Below are 14,165 nucleotides of genomic sequence, written 5' to 3' on the forward strand. Positions count from 1 at the left end.
TTGACCCTACCAACAGATTCCCTTTAAATGCTGTGTTCTGTAAACAATTTAAATGCCGCTATCAATCTCTAACAGCGGTATTTAAGTGGAATGTGCACCAGCATGACAGCCAGGGATCTCACTCAACGCTGTCATGTTGATCCTCCAGTGAAGCTACTGTGGTATTGCACTATATAGTAAAAGCGCTAAAACAATAATGGGTTTATGTCCTTTAAAGAGAATAAAAAATAAAGAAAAAAAATGTTAAAAATGTAAAAAGATTAAAAAAAAAATTGAAAACGGAAAAAAAATCAAAGTGCAAGAATTGTTGTTTTGAGGTCACCTCACTTTTCCTAAAATAAATGTAATAATAAGAAATTAAAGCATCATATGTAAACGAAATTGTTATCAATAAAAAAAAAACTTCAGCTCACCACGCAAAAATCAAGCCCTGACTCAGCCTCATTAACAGAAAAAGAAAAATGTTACTGGCCTCGTAAAATGGCCACACAATTTTTTTTGACAATATTGTGAATTTTTTTCATCACTTAAGGGGCACCTGTCAGGTCATATAACACTATTACCATCAGATATGGGGTTAATCTGCAGGTTAACAGCGCTACGAAGGAGCTCGGGCCCTAAGTGCAGAACCTAGGAGAAAATGCCCGCGGCTTTCAGCATTGCAGGCATGCCAGCGTGGCTACTGTCATCGCTCACTATACTATGTGTGGCTGTTGTAAGCACGCCCGGCAGTTTCATTCATGATTCAATGCACTGATGCACTGTTAAGTCAAAGTGTTGAGGTGTGGTTACCAAAGTAACCCGCAATCCTGGAATTTCATTTTCGTTTTCTTTACAGCATTTACCACTAGGGTTAATTCATTTTATATGAAAAGCAGTCATATCAAATATGCTTTTTTATTATTATTTATTTTTAACAGGAGGAAATATTTTAATTATTTTTTACTTTTATTATTTTTACTTATTGTTATTTTGTACTTTATTTATTATTCCCTTTAGGGACCTGTGATCATTGGATAACTTGTTCTTTATAATGCAATACCACAGAATTGCAGCATATAGAGAAAATGGCGCTCTCACAAGAAGTCTAAGATGGCAGTGAGGGGGCTTTAAACCTGAACCCATAGGTACCCCGACATCACATTGCAGGGGGCCAATGGGAGCTTGTGCTCACTAGTACTTGTAATTTTGTAATTTAGATGCTGCTGTCAATTGACATTGAAATTTACATGATTAAACAGTAGTGACCAGAACAAGCTCCTGCTCCATACAAGGGGACTCAGAATAGGACGCACTATTAGGTCAAATTGTCGGGAAGGGGTTAAACTTCCATGAATACATCTTAAGGGATCGTTCACACTGGAATATAACACGGCCGAGCGCTATCTGATGTTTTAATGGATAGCACTCGGCCCAATGTTATACTATGGGGCAGTGCAGAATGCCGATTCAGCATGAGAAAACAATCGCAGCATGCTGCAAGTGCATCCGTTATTATTATCACGCGCACCAATACAAGTCTATGGGTGTGTGTGAAACATCGGACTGCACTCGTCTGTCATCCAAGTGCAGTCCGATTTACTCACACAGAGACAATGGAGAAGATGGAGAAATTACGTTCTCCGCCTTCTCCGAAAATGTGCTGTGATTCTCTCATGCGAGGGAATCGAATCACATTCAAATGACACTCGGCTCAATTCTAAGGCCTCGTTCACACATTCAGTATTTGGTCAGCATTTTACATCAATATCAGTCTTTTATGTAATTACCACATAGAAAGTACCCCAATTCTTGAAATTTGTAGGGCCCGATTCATAAAGAAAATTTTGCTAGAATTTTGGAGTAAAACTGCATGAAATGTTGCAAAATTTTTGTGTCTTTTGCCATTTTTCACTGTCAACTTTTTGAAAAGGACAAGGCTTGAGCAGAGTGGTGTATGGCCAAGCTTTCCCCACAAAGGTGGCATAAATCTCGACAGAAATCTACTTCAGTCTCTGCCTGGCGTACATTTTTGGCAGTGGTGCAAGACAGTTGATAGATGCGCCAAATTCATTAAAGATGCGCTAACATTTGGTGTGAACCTTTGTGTGCTGACATGTCTGGAGTACTCTGACTATTCTGCTGGTTATCCCCTTGAATGCCTTCATGGATTCCCCCGGGGACTGTTAGTTTACTCTTCTGCCTCATATCTCCGCCTAATGCTATGTGCACATGTTTTGAACGCCTGAATAAAACTGTGAGTAGAAGCCACTTCAGGAAATTCTCCCTCTGTGGGGAGTTTTTGGAGAAGTTTTTCTCATTCTGAAGTTTTCCTGAAAAGGTTTGAATAGTTTTTTTCCCTGATGCACTATTTGCAGTATTTTCAGAACTTTTTCCATCAGGACCTACATCAAAAATGTGGCATGCACTTACTTTTTATAGAACGGTGTTCAAAATATAAAGGCAGAAAAAAATGCTCAAAGACTGAACATATAATAAAAGTATTGTTACAATAAAAATGAATAAAAAGAGTCTTTCAGTCATTTTGAAGCTATTTTCAGGTGTTTTTTTTTAAGTGGACCAGCCCAAAAAAACTGCTAAAAAAAAACTTTGTGCACATAGCCTCACTCTCTGGCTTTGCCCTGGCAATCCCACAGAAAACTAAAATGTCGTATAAGAGAAAAATAAAGTGTCAACTACTATAATAATTAGCAAGAATCTTGAAAATGTAAAATAAAAAAATAAATCTAAAAAAAAAGTTACTAGAAAACAGAAGGTGGATTAAAATGAGTTAATGAACTGATTTTAAAGGATCTTACCTCTATGATACTTTGAAGCTCTTCAACATAGACACGCTCTGTTTCTATTAGTTCATTTATAATATGGCTGTAAAAACAAAGCATAAAGTTAGTTTAAGACTCACTTCATATCCTTTATTGGGATATAGTGTTGACATTTACGACATGTTGTATATACTGATGGTCACAATCACACTTTATGTGTGCGCCTATAAACTCTCACTCTAAACTGTCATGTAAAGAATCACAGCATAGTTTCTCCAAACGGTTCTTACAACCAGTATAAAAGGAAATGAGTAGCAGAAATCACATATTGGTCATTATCCTGTATGCAATGATTAACATTAAGGCTATGTTCACACATGTTGGTTTTTCAGTGTTTTTTGCTGCAGATTTTTATGCAAATTTTCAGCTGCATTTTGCAGTATCAGCAAAGTCTATGAGAAACCAGAATTCTCTGTTCACACATCATGTTTTTTTTTTTGTTCAGTATTTTGTGCCTTGGTTGGGTTTTTGGAAAATAGAGCATGTCACTTCTTTCAGCGTTTTTTCAGGGTTTTTTCACCCATAGGAAGTAATGGGTGGTGAAAAAAATGAATCAAAATGCACCAAAATTTGCATCAGTGTTTTTGATGGCAAAATAGAATGGGGTTCTTTTTTTTCACAGAACTTTATGTACATGCATAAATAGAGACAGAAGGACAGTGAAAAAATGCAGAAAAAACGCATCAAAAATGCAGCAAAACCTGCGTTTTTGATGCAGCTGATCTGATGTCAGAGATTAGATTTTGCTACAGATTTGTGATGCTGAAAAACCCAACATGTGTGAACATAGCCTAACTTTACACTAACAGAAGAAAAATTTAGTTTGCAATACATCGTTTATAAACCCACTTGGTTCAAAACTGAGATCTTTGGTAAGTAAAAGAATATTTTATAGGAATCTATGGTGAGATCAAATTGTTAGTCCCTATTTCATTATAAACCATTAGAGACACTCATGGACTGGTGCATCTTACTGGAGTTTTTATGACTAAGTTATTGATTGCTTTAGTCTATTTATAGGGAAATTAGCCATTTAATATGTAACATTTATACAGAGGCTTGATTGGAATAATAGCTAGTTGGTAAACTCTACAATATGGCATGACGGGAGGAATAATATCCTACCTTGAATTACTCCATGACTCAAGTGTGGAAAGAGTCAGTCACACAAAACTTATTTAGTGACACTAATATATCGCATAATCATATTCCCATATTTCTATGTTGGAATTGCAGTGTTGCCACAAGTTTGTAGATATACATTGTAATGGTCCATTTGGACAGGCCAATTATCGTCGAACGGGCATTTATAGGAACTCTTGTTCTTGATTATCGACCTTTATAAACATGTTGTGATCATTGGAAAAATGAGCAAAACGCTTATTTGTCGCTTAATTGGATCATTCTTACCGCCATCAAAATCATCATTGTTGGCGGCACATTGTCCCATGTTACCAGGAGATGAGCTACCGATAACATGATGCTTCATGGGGAAAGAATGATCATATTAACGATCCCTCTGTACCCATCAGTGATCGCTCGCCTGTGTAAAGAGGCCAGTAAACAAGTGCTGATCGACTTGTATATAGTTGATTGGTGCTTATTAATGGGACTAAATTCAGCTATCTAAATAGACCTTCAGACCTATTTCAGACAGCGATTTTCAAGTGTGTATTTGATCCCTTTTTTGCAGACCGTAATATGGTAAATATAAATCTGTTGGTCTATTTACATGGTGTTTTATTAAATATATAAAAAAACATATTCTATACTAATTTCTTTTACAAATAGAATACATCCAATAAAGTCTTTGGAGGGTATTTATAATATGAACGTATCAGTATATTATTGGTATTCGATCAGTGTTTGCCTTAATTGGTATAATTTTCTATAGAAAATAGATTGGTGTTAGCAGAAAATAGAGGTAATGAATGCAAATACTGATGCATCTTGTATCACACCAAGTCCATGCAATTAATAAAAAACAACAATGTACAATTAAATCTGGCGGTACAGACCAGGATTAAAATTGGTGGGTGAGCACCTGTGGGAACCCCATTAATACAAATTATAATGTATGGATCACAGATAAATATGAAGTAAAGGTAAGTAAGAATCAAGATTCAAGAGTATGTAAACATACACCTATGTAAAGGTTTCAGTACCAGGAAAAGCTACAGGGAGGTAAAGGGTAACAAATATGGATAGTCAAATAACTCACCCACCAAACACCCGACGCGCGTTTCACAAATGCTTCGTCAGGGGCTATATTATAGACAAATATTAATAATCGAGCATGGAGGAAAGGTAAAAGTGGCAGTAGTTCAGTAATTAGAATTGCTAAGGAAATGGATTTGGTACAGACAAGAAAGATGTGATGTCTGCTTGCAATATTTTTGCTGTTTCTTTGCTTCAGTTAGTTTACCACAAGTTATCCAGTTTACTACCACACTGAAAAAAAGACGTGTAGGTAAAATGGCTTTTTATTTTCATTTATGTTTGCCATGTAAGGCCAAATTACTTAAAATAAATTTTATAACAACAGAAAACTATGTAATAAAAATCAGATTAGATATTAGAAAAAACTTTTTGACAGTGAGGGTGATCAATGAGTGGAACAGGATTCCACGAGAGGTGGTGAGTTCTCCTTCAATGGACGTCTTCAGAGGCTGAACAGACATCTGTCAGAGATGGTTTAGTGAATCCTGCATTGAACAGGGTGTGGACCAGATGACCCTGGAGGTCCCTTCCGACTCTAAGGCTATGTGCACACGATGCGTATTTCATGCGTATTTTGTGCGGAAATTTCCGCAGCATAAACGCATGAATTACGCATGTTAGCCTTCTGCCATGGTCCCCTATGGCATTCCGCAATTGTAATGCCCATGCTGCGGAATTTTCCGCAGCGTTTTGTTGTGCGGAAAATTCCGCAGCATGTCAATTCTTTGTGCGTTTACGCATGCGGAATTGCCATCTACAATGCAGTAGAAAATGCAAGGCAATTCCGCATGTGCAAAACGCGCGAATTACGCTCGAAAAACGCATGCCAAATTCCGCATGCGTTTTCCAGGAAAAAGGACATGCGGAAATGAAGCGGAAATTTCCGCTTCAATTACGCATCGTGTGCACTTAGCCTCAATAAGGAAATTGTTAACAAGTATAGGGACTTTTTATTCAAGGAATGTCAGCTACTTCTCAAAAGAAAATCATTTCACCATAGTATATGGCCATGCATTATGCATGCACTGTGAAGTTTTGCATCGCATGTCTCTGACATACCTGGAAACTGACTCCTCTTTACAATGTAAAAGTACCTTATTTCTGTTTTACATTGATTTTCTAACTGGAAATATATTAAGCAAGCTTTACCAAAATGTACCTCATGATGTGGCTAGAAAAAGAATATGCAAGATAGAGACACCATTATTACAATACTAATAGAAATGCACAAATTCATAGTTTTGTTAGGGGGGCCAGTTTAGTACCCTTGAATATCTAGAACGTAGAGGTAGGAGTACTCCATTGTCATGCAGAATCACTGACATTACACATTTCCTAGGTTAAGTACATGTCAATCTATATGTCCTTCCTTCTGTGCTGACCTCTGGCATAGGAATAATTAGATTTACATAAATGGGCATGGACTGGGCATTCACTTTGACTTCCTGGCAGGATGATGAATGCAAATGGTTCACACAGCCAATCAACAGCCAGGTAAATGTGGCTACGTCTTCCGGTGTAATAATTGAATGAGCTGTTTGCTATAAAATGGTGAAAATGTTTTTGAGAAACCTTTACCTTTGGATATTTGTTATAATTCTGAACAAATTACACTATTTTCTGTGGCCCATAGACAAAAAAAAACCAATGAATGTCACAAAGAAATACTACCTCCAAGAGGTGGCACTAGATTTCCTGCCCTCCTCTTCTCTGAACAGGCTATTTGCATATTTAAATTATCACCAGTGCATTGAATGACCTATAAGTCTACTTACACCACCTTAGCGCTCTCTATAAGGATAAACATTACTCCTTAAGGCCCCGTCACACATAACGAGATCGCTAGCAAGATCGCTAATGAGTCACGATTTTGGTGACGCAATAGCGATCTTGCTAGCGATCTCGTTATGTCTGACAGGTAGCAACGAACAGGCCCCTGCTGTGAGATCGCTGATCGTTACAAAGCTTCCTGGACCATTCCTGGGTCGTTGCGCTCCCGCTGGGCAGTGTGCATCGCTGTATTTGACACCTTATCAACGACCTCGTTAGCGATTCAGAACTGAGACATGTAGGCGTGCGTAAATTGGACTTTTCTGCGCTCCTCGTCCCCGATTGGTGGTCACTACTGCGTCCTTGTTTTTTCAGATCCCACCAGCGTTCTCCGGCTGTGACTCCACTTTGAAGAAATCAGGCATCTTTAGCGAGGTAGGTATTGTTTGGGGTCTCAAATGAGTTTTCATTTTTAATGGAGACGCAGTAGAGATCCCATCTGACCGGAAACGCAGTGTTAAACCAAGGCCACCCAATCTGAATGCAGTAGCGTCCACCAACTGGAGATGAGGGGGGCGCGGAAAAGCAATTTTATGCACGCCTTTCTGACACAGTACAGTCCCTATCAAGGTGTGGATCGTTGAAATAGCTGCTGTGTGAAAGCGTCCCAACGACCACCGAGATCGTTGGTTAGATCGCTGGGGCGGCCGAGATCGTTGGAAAGTTCAGCATGTTTGACATCTTCCCAGCGATCCCAAAACCGTGACGCAATAACGATCTCGTTAGCGATCTCGCTAGCGATCTCGTTATGAGTGACAGGGCCTTTAGATCCTTCAGAGGCCTCTCAATCAGACAAGCTAGTTTTCCTGCTCTGTACTGATGAGGGGCAAACAGCTCGAAACAAGTGCTTGCAAATAGTTTCTGATTTTGTTTCTCATCCTACAATATGTGGCAAGGCTTTGTAAAGGATCAATATTGACTTTTAGGATTTCTACCTCCTGTAGAACTAGCGCTCCCGTATGCTTTCTCTCTGAAGAGGCAATTATAAAGAAAGGCAGGAACATAGACCAATGATTTGTACTATAAAATGATAAGGTACGTGACGCGCCCCCTGGGCCGTGGGGTACTCGGCAGCTGGGCCTCTGGTTGCCGGTATGGGGGTTATCACGGTGGCTGGCCCGGTCCGTGACCCAGGGCGGTCAGTGAAAGGGGGATAGATATGGGGGATTTGGACAGTTCGTGACGCTGCAACACATAGCCTCAATAAAGTGCCTGTGCCTCTCTACCCATGAGCCTTCATTTTTTCCAGCAGAGCCCAGTGGTTAGTTGTTTTTCTTCCGCACCCTGCAGCACTTATGGTGGTTGCCATTGTGCATAACTGGTACAAAGAAGAGCAGCAGCTGGTCCACTTCTTACAAGTTCTCAGACAGAGTTGTTCTTGTTATAAGGACATCTTTCTAAGGTGAGCGGTTCCACATACTCTAAGGGTTCGCTCACACGGACATAGATACTTTCATGCGAGAGAATCAGGCCGATTATACTAATGACACACTGATCAAACTCTGCTACCTTAGTGTGATGCGATTCTCTCGCATGAGAGAGAATTGGAGCACCGGTGTAGAGAAGATGAAGAACTTAATTTCTCCATCTTCTCTATTGTTTGTGTCCACGGTAATCAGACTGCACTCGGGTGACATCTGAGTGCAGTCCGATGTTGCAGACACACCCTTAGATTTGCATGGGTGTGCGTGATCAGATTATTGGATGCACTCGATTGTTTTATCATGCCAAATCGGCACTGCCCCATAGTATGTCATTGGGCTGAGTGCTATCCGATAAAACATCACATAGCACTCGGCCGTATTATGCACTATTGTGAGCGAGCCCTCAAAGTCACTACATTTACCCAAAACCTCTACATTACAGAGTGTCGCTTTTTTGTCTTTTTCTTTTACATATTTGAAAACTGACCCTTTTTATAATGTAATGATATCTTATTTATGCTTTACACTGATTTTCTATGTGGAAATAACTGAAGCAAGCGCTACCAACTTCACCTCATTATGTGGCTAGAAAAAGAATGGGAAAAGTAGAAACACCTTTATTACACCAGTAATGGAAGTAAACTTCACAAATGCATAGTGATTTGGGGGATAGTTTAGTTCCCTTGAATATCTAGGTAGTAGTGGAGGAAGTACTCTATTATCAGGGAGCATCACCAATATTACACATTGCCTAGGGAAAGTACACGACAATCTATCTAAAAGTTGTGCTTTCTTATCCCACCATTTGAACTTTTTCTAGACTCCTTCCTCCTTTGCTGACCTCTGGCATAGGAATAAATAAATCTAAATAAAAGGGCATTGACTTTGACTTTCTGGCTGTAAAACAGCATTGCAGGAAGATGAATGTAAATGGTTGTATTCACACACAGCCAGTCAGCTGCCAGGTACATGTGGCGATGTCTTCCTGTGCAATAACTGACTGCGCTGCCTGCCATAAAGCGGTAGTATTATTTCTGAGAAACCTTTAGCTTCTGAAGTTTGTTATTTCTCTGGACAAATCACAATATTTTCTGGGGTTTGGCAAACAAACAACAATGAATTTCACAAAGAAAGACAAGCACATGTATCAATGTTTTGTACTCTAAAATGGTAAGTTATGCTAGGAATATTAGTATTGCTATGGCTGTGTGCCCACTATGCGTTTTTTAAGCAATTCTGCTGCAGAAACGCTTAAAAAACACTTGGTAGAAGGTCTGCCATGTTCCCCAATGATAATCCGCATGTGCTGTGCACATGCTGCGGAAATTTCTGCTGCGGATTATCATTGCGGAAAAATCCGCAGCAATACCAAATATTTTGCGTAATCGCGGCGATTTTGCCGCCATTGACTTGCATTGAATCGCTTAATATCCGCATGACTACATGTGCACATGCGGATATTAAGCGATTCAATGTGCAGATGGTACCCGAGTCTGGAGAAGAGGAGACTTTCTGCACTTATTAGCTAAGTTTTGTTTACTTGTGTTTCTGAGTGCGTTTTTTACATGTGCTTTTATCACATTTTAGACGCTGCGGTTTTTGTTTACTTTTGGCATGTCATATTTTAAATAAAGCTGCTTTGCTTTGGATTCCTCCTGGTATTTGGCTTTGATAAAACTTTATTTAATGTAATGTGCGGATTACATGCATTTTAGTGCGTTTCCAAAGCACATACAGTACAGACCAAAAGTTTGGACACATCTCATTTAAAGATTTTTCTGTATTTTCATGACTATGAAAATTGTACATTCACACTGAAGGCATCAAAACTATCAATTAACACATGTGGAATTATATACTTAACAAAAAAGTGTGAAACAACTGAAAATATGTCTTATATTCTAGGTTCTTCAAAGTAGCCACCTTTTGCTTTGATGACTGCTTTGCACACTCTTGGCATTCTCTTGATGAGCTTCAAGAGGTAGTCACCGGAAATGGTCTTCCAACAATCTTGAAGGAGTTCCCAGAGATGCTTAGCACTTGTTGGTCCTTTTGCCTTCACTCTGCAGTCCAGCTCACCCCAAACCATCTCGATTGGGTTCAGGTCTGGTGACTGTGGAGGCCAGGTCATCTGGCGTAGCACCCCATCACTCTCCTGCTTGGTCAAATAGCCCTTACACAGCCCGGAGGTGTGTTTGGGGTCATTGTCCTGTTGAAAAATAAATGATGGTCCAACTAAACGCAAACTGGATGGAATAGCATGCCGCTGCAAGATGCTGTGGTAGCCATGCTGGTTCAGTATGCCTTCAATTTTGAATAAATCCCCAACAGTGTCACCAGCAAAGCACCCCCACACCATCACACCTCCTCCTCCATGCTTCACGGTGGGAACCAGGCATGTAGAGTCCATCCGTTCACCTTTTCTGCGTCACACAAAGACACGGTGGTTGGAACCAAAGATCTCAAATTTAGAATGGGCATGAGATTTCTAAAAAATTACTGCCGCTGCAGGGTGTTTTGGGTGCAAAAATATGTAGCATTAAAAACTCACCAAATACTCAACGTGTGCATTTAGCCTGAGTCAAGGTCTGTTTGATAAAAAATTATGATATGCACAAGCCTTGTCTGTTTCACAGTAGCCGCCATCTCCTGCACCCGTTCATGAAGCGGATGAGCGCAGGAAGCTGCCCAGAGCCCGATCTTAGCCCAGGACTGGGGTTACACGCCGCGGCAGCAGAGCATTTCATGCCAGCTTTTCTAAAATTACAACAAATCTACTGCAGTTTTGCTTAGTCCCATGATGAGCTTTAGATGAGCTTTTGATGTTGCAAATTTTCTGCACCATTTCTGCAACTATTAAATAAATTAGGTTACTTGTGTATTTGTCATTGATTTTTGCTTCATTCAATTTTAACGCTGTTTTTGTCTCTTTTTGGCATGTCACGTTTTACACCAAGCTGCTGTGGTTTTGATTTGGCTTTGACAAAACTTTATTGATACAGTCATGTGCAGAGTTCATGTGTTTTTTATGTGTGCATTCACCTGCAGATTTTCCGCATCTAATGTAAGTCTATGGGGAAAATCTGCACATTATACTCAGTGTACCCGCAGGAGAAACTGACATGTTGTGCATCTGAAACTCGCACCGCAGGTCAATTTACACTGAGCAAAAAAAAGCACAGTAGGCATGAGGTTCACTATATCCCATCTCAGTGGTTAGCACTGCAGCCTCGCAGCGCGGGGGTCCTGGGTTCACATCCCACCAAGGACAACATCTGCAAGGAGTTTGTATGTACTCCCCGTGTTCGCGTGGGTTTTCTCTGGGTTCTCCGGTTTCCTCCCACACTCCAAAGACATACTGATAGGGAATGTAGATTGTGAGCCCCAATGGGGACAGTGATGATAATGTCTGTGAAGCCCTGTGGAATTAATGGTGCATTATAAGCCCAGCATAATAATAATCCACTTTACTGGAACTGTAAGACACAGCGGTTTTGCAGTGAAAATACGCCGCGTCAAAAACTCATTGTGTGCACACAGGCTGATACGTGAGCATAAGTGCTGGAAAACCTACGTATGAACCGCGCCCTAGGCCGTCACTGTCACAAGTTTCGCTTGTGCCCCAAAACTGAGTGGTGGGAAAAGGTAAAGTGTAGATTTATTCTTACAAAGAAATATGATATAAAACTGGCGCCGCCATCTTGTAAAAATAAGTTACAAAAATATAGAAAATAAATGTAGCGCAGGTAACCATAGCACAACCTCAACCAATCAGATCGCGGCTCATAGCTTCTACCTTCCCAGGTAAGAGCTGTGACGTGATTGGTCGGCGCGGGCAGCACTTTCCCTGCAGCAGTTTGTACGTCTCCCTCTTATCTACCAAGTTGGAGCGCAGCCCGGACTCCCATATTGTCCTCGCACTGCACACACCCGGGACAAGCAGCAGCAGGCACACAGGGGCGCAGTTCTGCATGGCTGCCAGTTGGCTCAGTGCACACTGTGACGCTCATTGTTATCCACCATAGCTATATGTGCGCAGCGGGTGGCACTTTCTCCTGACAGTTGGCGGCGTTCAGTCAGCAACGCCATCCTCCGGCGAAGACTGGACAGTGCCGCGGTGTCAGAGCAGGGACCACGTGACTGGCTGCGAGTAACCCTCCCCGGATCAGTACACGGAGCTCATCACTCTGCACACTGCCGTCTGTGGAGACAGCCGGGCGGCCCGACCCTGGGACGCCTCCTTCGGCCAGTCCGCAGCGCCCCGTGTACGGTCTGTATATAGCAATGGAGCTCATTTATGGAGGGGCATGTTACTCTGTACTAGTGTGCTATGGAGCAGGCACATTACTAAGTACTGGCTTACAAGGGGGGCTCTCCTAGGGTGGGTCTAAGTGCGCTCACTGAGGGTCTCTCACTATTACACCCACTGGGGGCTTGTGCACAGATTGGATTTTTTAAGAGACCCTCATCATTTTGGATCAGGCGTTCTAGTGCTTTCTGTTTTTCCTTGGTCGTTATTGATTTTTTCCTTAGCAGAACAATTAAGGACCACCCCGGGCCGTGCGCCCTTTTAGGACGTTATACAGACAGCGCTTATTTTCAGGATTCATCTCCGTGTGCCAGACGTTGCATTACATGGCCGGCCATTCATTCTCCGTCCCCGGTAGCAGTCACTTCCACATTAACATTAGGGATTTTTATTATGATGTATGTTACTAAAATGATTGGCGTCAGTTATAGGGGATTTTCGTCCATCGGGTGTAAAGGACTGGCTGTCTATTGTTCTACGGCTTTGCTGATTAATGTTATGATCACAAGCCCCATACGTACTAGACTATCGGCTGTATGCGTGATAAATATATATACAATGCTTGTCTATTAAACACAGAATTAAGGCTAAGTACAGACTGTGACGGGTGGATACAGCCCAAAGTGCCCACCATTTAATGGGATGCCTTGGCATTTGTCCATTGTAGGAAAGGACTGCAAACAAAATGTATACCGCAAGATATACACAATTTTACAGGACATTGCACAGTGGTGTGCACTAGAATTTCTTTACGACCAATGTTAGATCAGTTTGGAGAGTGCGACTGGAAATCCTCCTTAAATATAGGACTGATTTGTGACCAGTTCACACGATGCAGATTCTGGATGGGTTTTGTACCGGAATTCCCACAATACACATGAACTGGATGTTTAAGCTCTCATTCACACAATGCAGAAAGTCAGTACAGAGTGATGTCTGCAGCCACAACTTCATGGATTGTACATTACATCTGGGTACATATGAAACCTTTTCTAACTGAACAAATAAATCTGTCCTCAAACTTTCGGGCTCATTTAATGTTGGTGATATCTTTAGATTAGAAAGTTATAATCTCAGTTCCTTAATTCCAGGTAGGTAACAGCAGTATGAAGCTTTGCACATTTGTGATGAAATAGGTCAAAGACCTCTGACCTGAGCTGAAATCGGCTCAGGATGGTTCTAGTCCCAGCACCGCCGCTTCCTAGAAGTAATAATTATCAGATTCTTCCGTGCCTGATGTTCGATAAACTGGAGAGAGGGTGTTGTCTGATACCTTGCTATGCAGTGCACAGAATTTATTCTCTCTGTATATGTCCTTTACTCCTTGTTGCAAGATCGCCAATTTCTGATAGTAGTAGCGCTTATCTGGAGGTGAACCACATGGTGCCCGATAAGCAGAAGTCCATCCGGTTACTTCACTCTTAGGGGAGGTTCACACAAACGTATAAAATATCGTTAGTTTTACCCAGAAAACGCTGACAATTTTTTTCTCACTTGTCATGCGTATCCAATCCGTTTTATTACAGCAGCTATTAATCATTTATATCACCAGTTACAGTT

At 41.0% G+C, this 14,165-nt stretch overlaps 2 protein-coding genes across 11 annotated transcripts in view; one reads left to right on the top strand and one right to left on the bottom strand.

Annotated features, from left to right (window-relative positions):
• LOC141259288 (guanine nucleotide exchange factor DBS-like) overlaps positions 1-14,165 on the bottom strand; it is a 354,703-nt gene that overhangs the window by 153,467 nt on the left and 187,071 nt on the right. For all 8 annotated transcript variants that reach the window (XM_073674992.1, XM_073674991.1, XM_073674998.1 and 5 more), the window contains one exon: positions 2,799-2,865. In XM_073674992.1, the coding sequence (XP_073531093.1) occupies positions 2,799-2,865 (67 nt within the window). The remainder of the gene's footprint in view (positions 1-2,798; positions 2,866-14,165) is intronic.
• The window catches only part of B3GNT5 (UDP-GlcNAc:betaGal beta-1,3-N-acetylglucosaminyltransferase 5), a 34,929-nt gene continuing 32,977 nt past the window's right edge, over positions 12,214-14,165 (top strand). For 2 of the 3 annotated variants that reach the window (XR_012318403.1, XM_073675000.1), the window contains exon 1: positions 12,224-12,566. The gene's annotated coding sequence lies outside the window, so the exon portion shown is untranslated. Of the gene's footprint in view, positions 12,567-14,165 lie in introns of all 3 variants that reach the window. The other variant, XM_073675001.1, reaches the window with a different exon arrangement.

This window comes from Phyllobates terribilis, unplaced genomic scaffold, assembly GCF_046119375.1.
Source record: "Phyllobates terribilis strain yellow unplaced genomic scaffold, ASM4611937v1 Scaffold_3__8_contigs__length_932513732, whole genome shotgun sequence".
NCBI lineage: Eukaryota > Metazoa > Chordata > Amphibia > Anura > Dendrobatidae > Phyllobates > Phyllobates terribilis.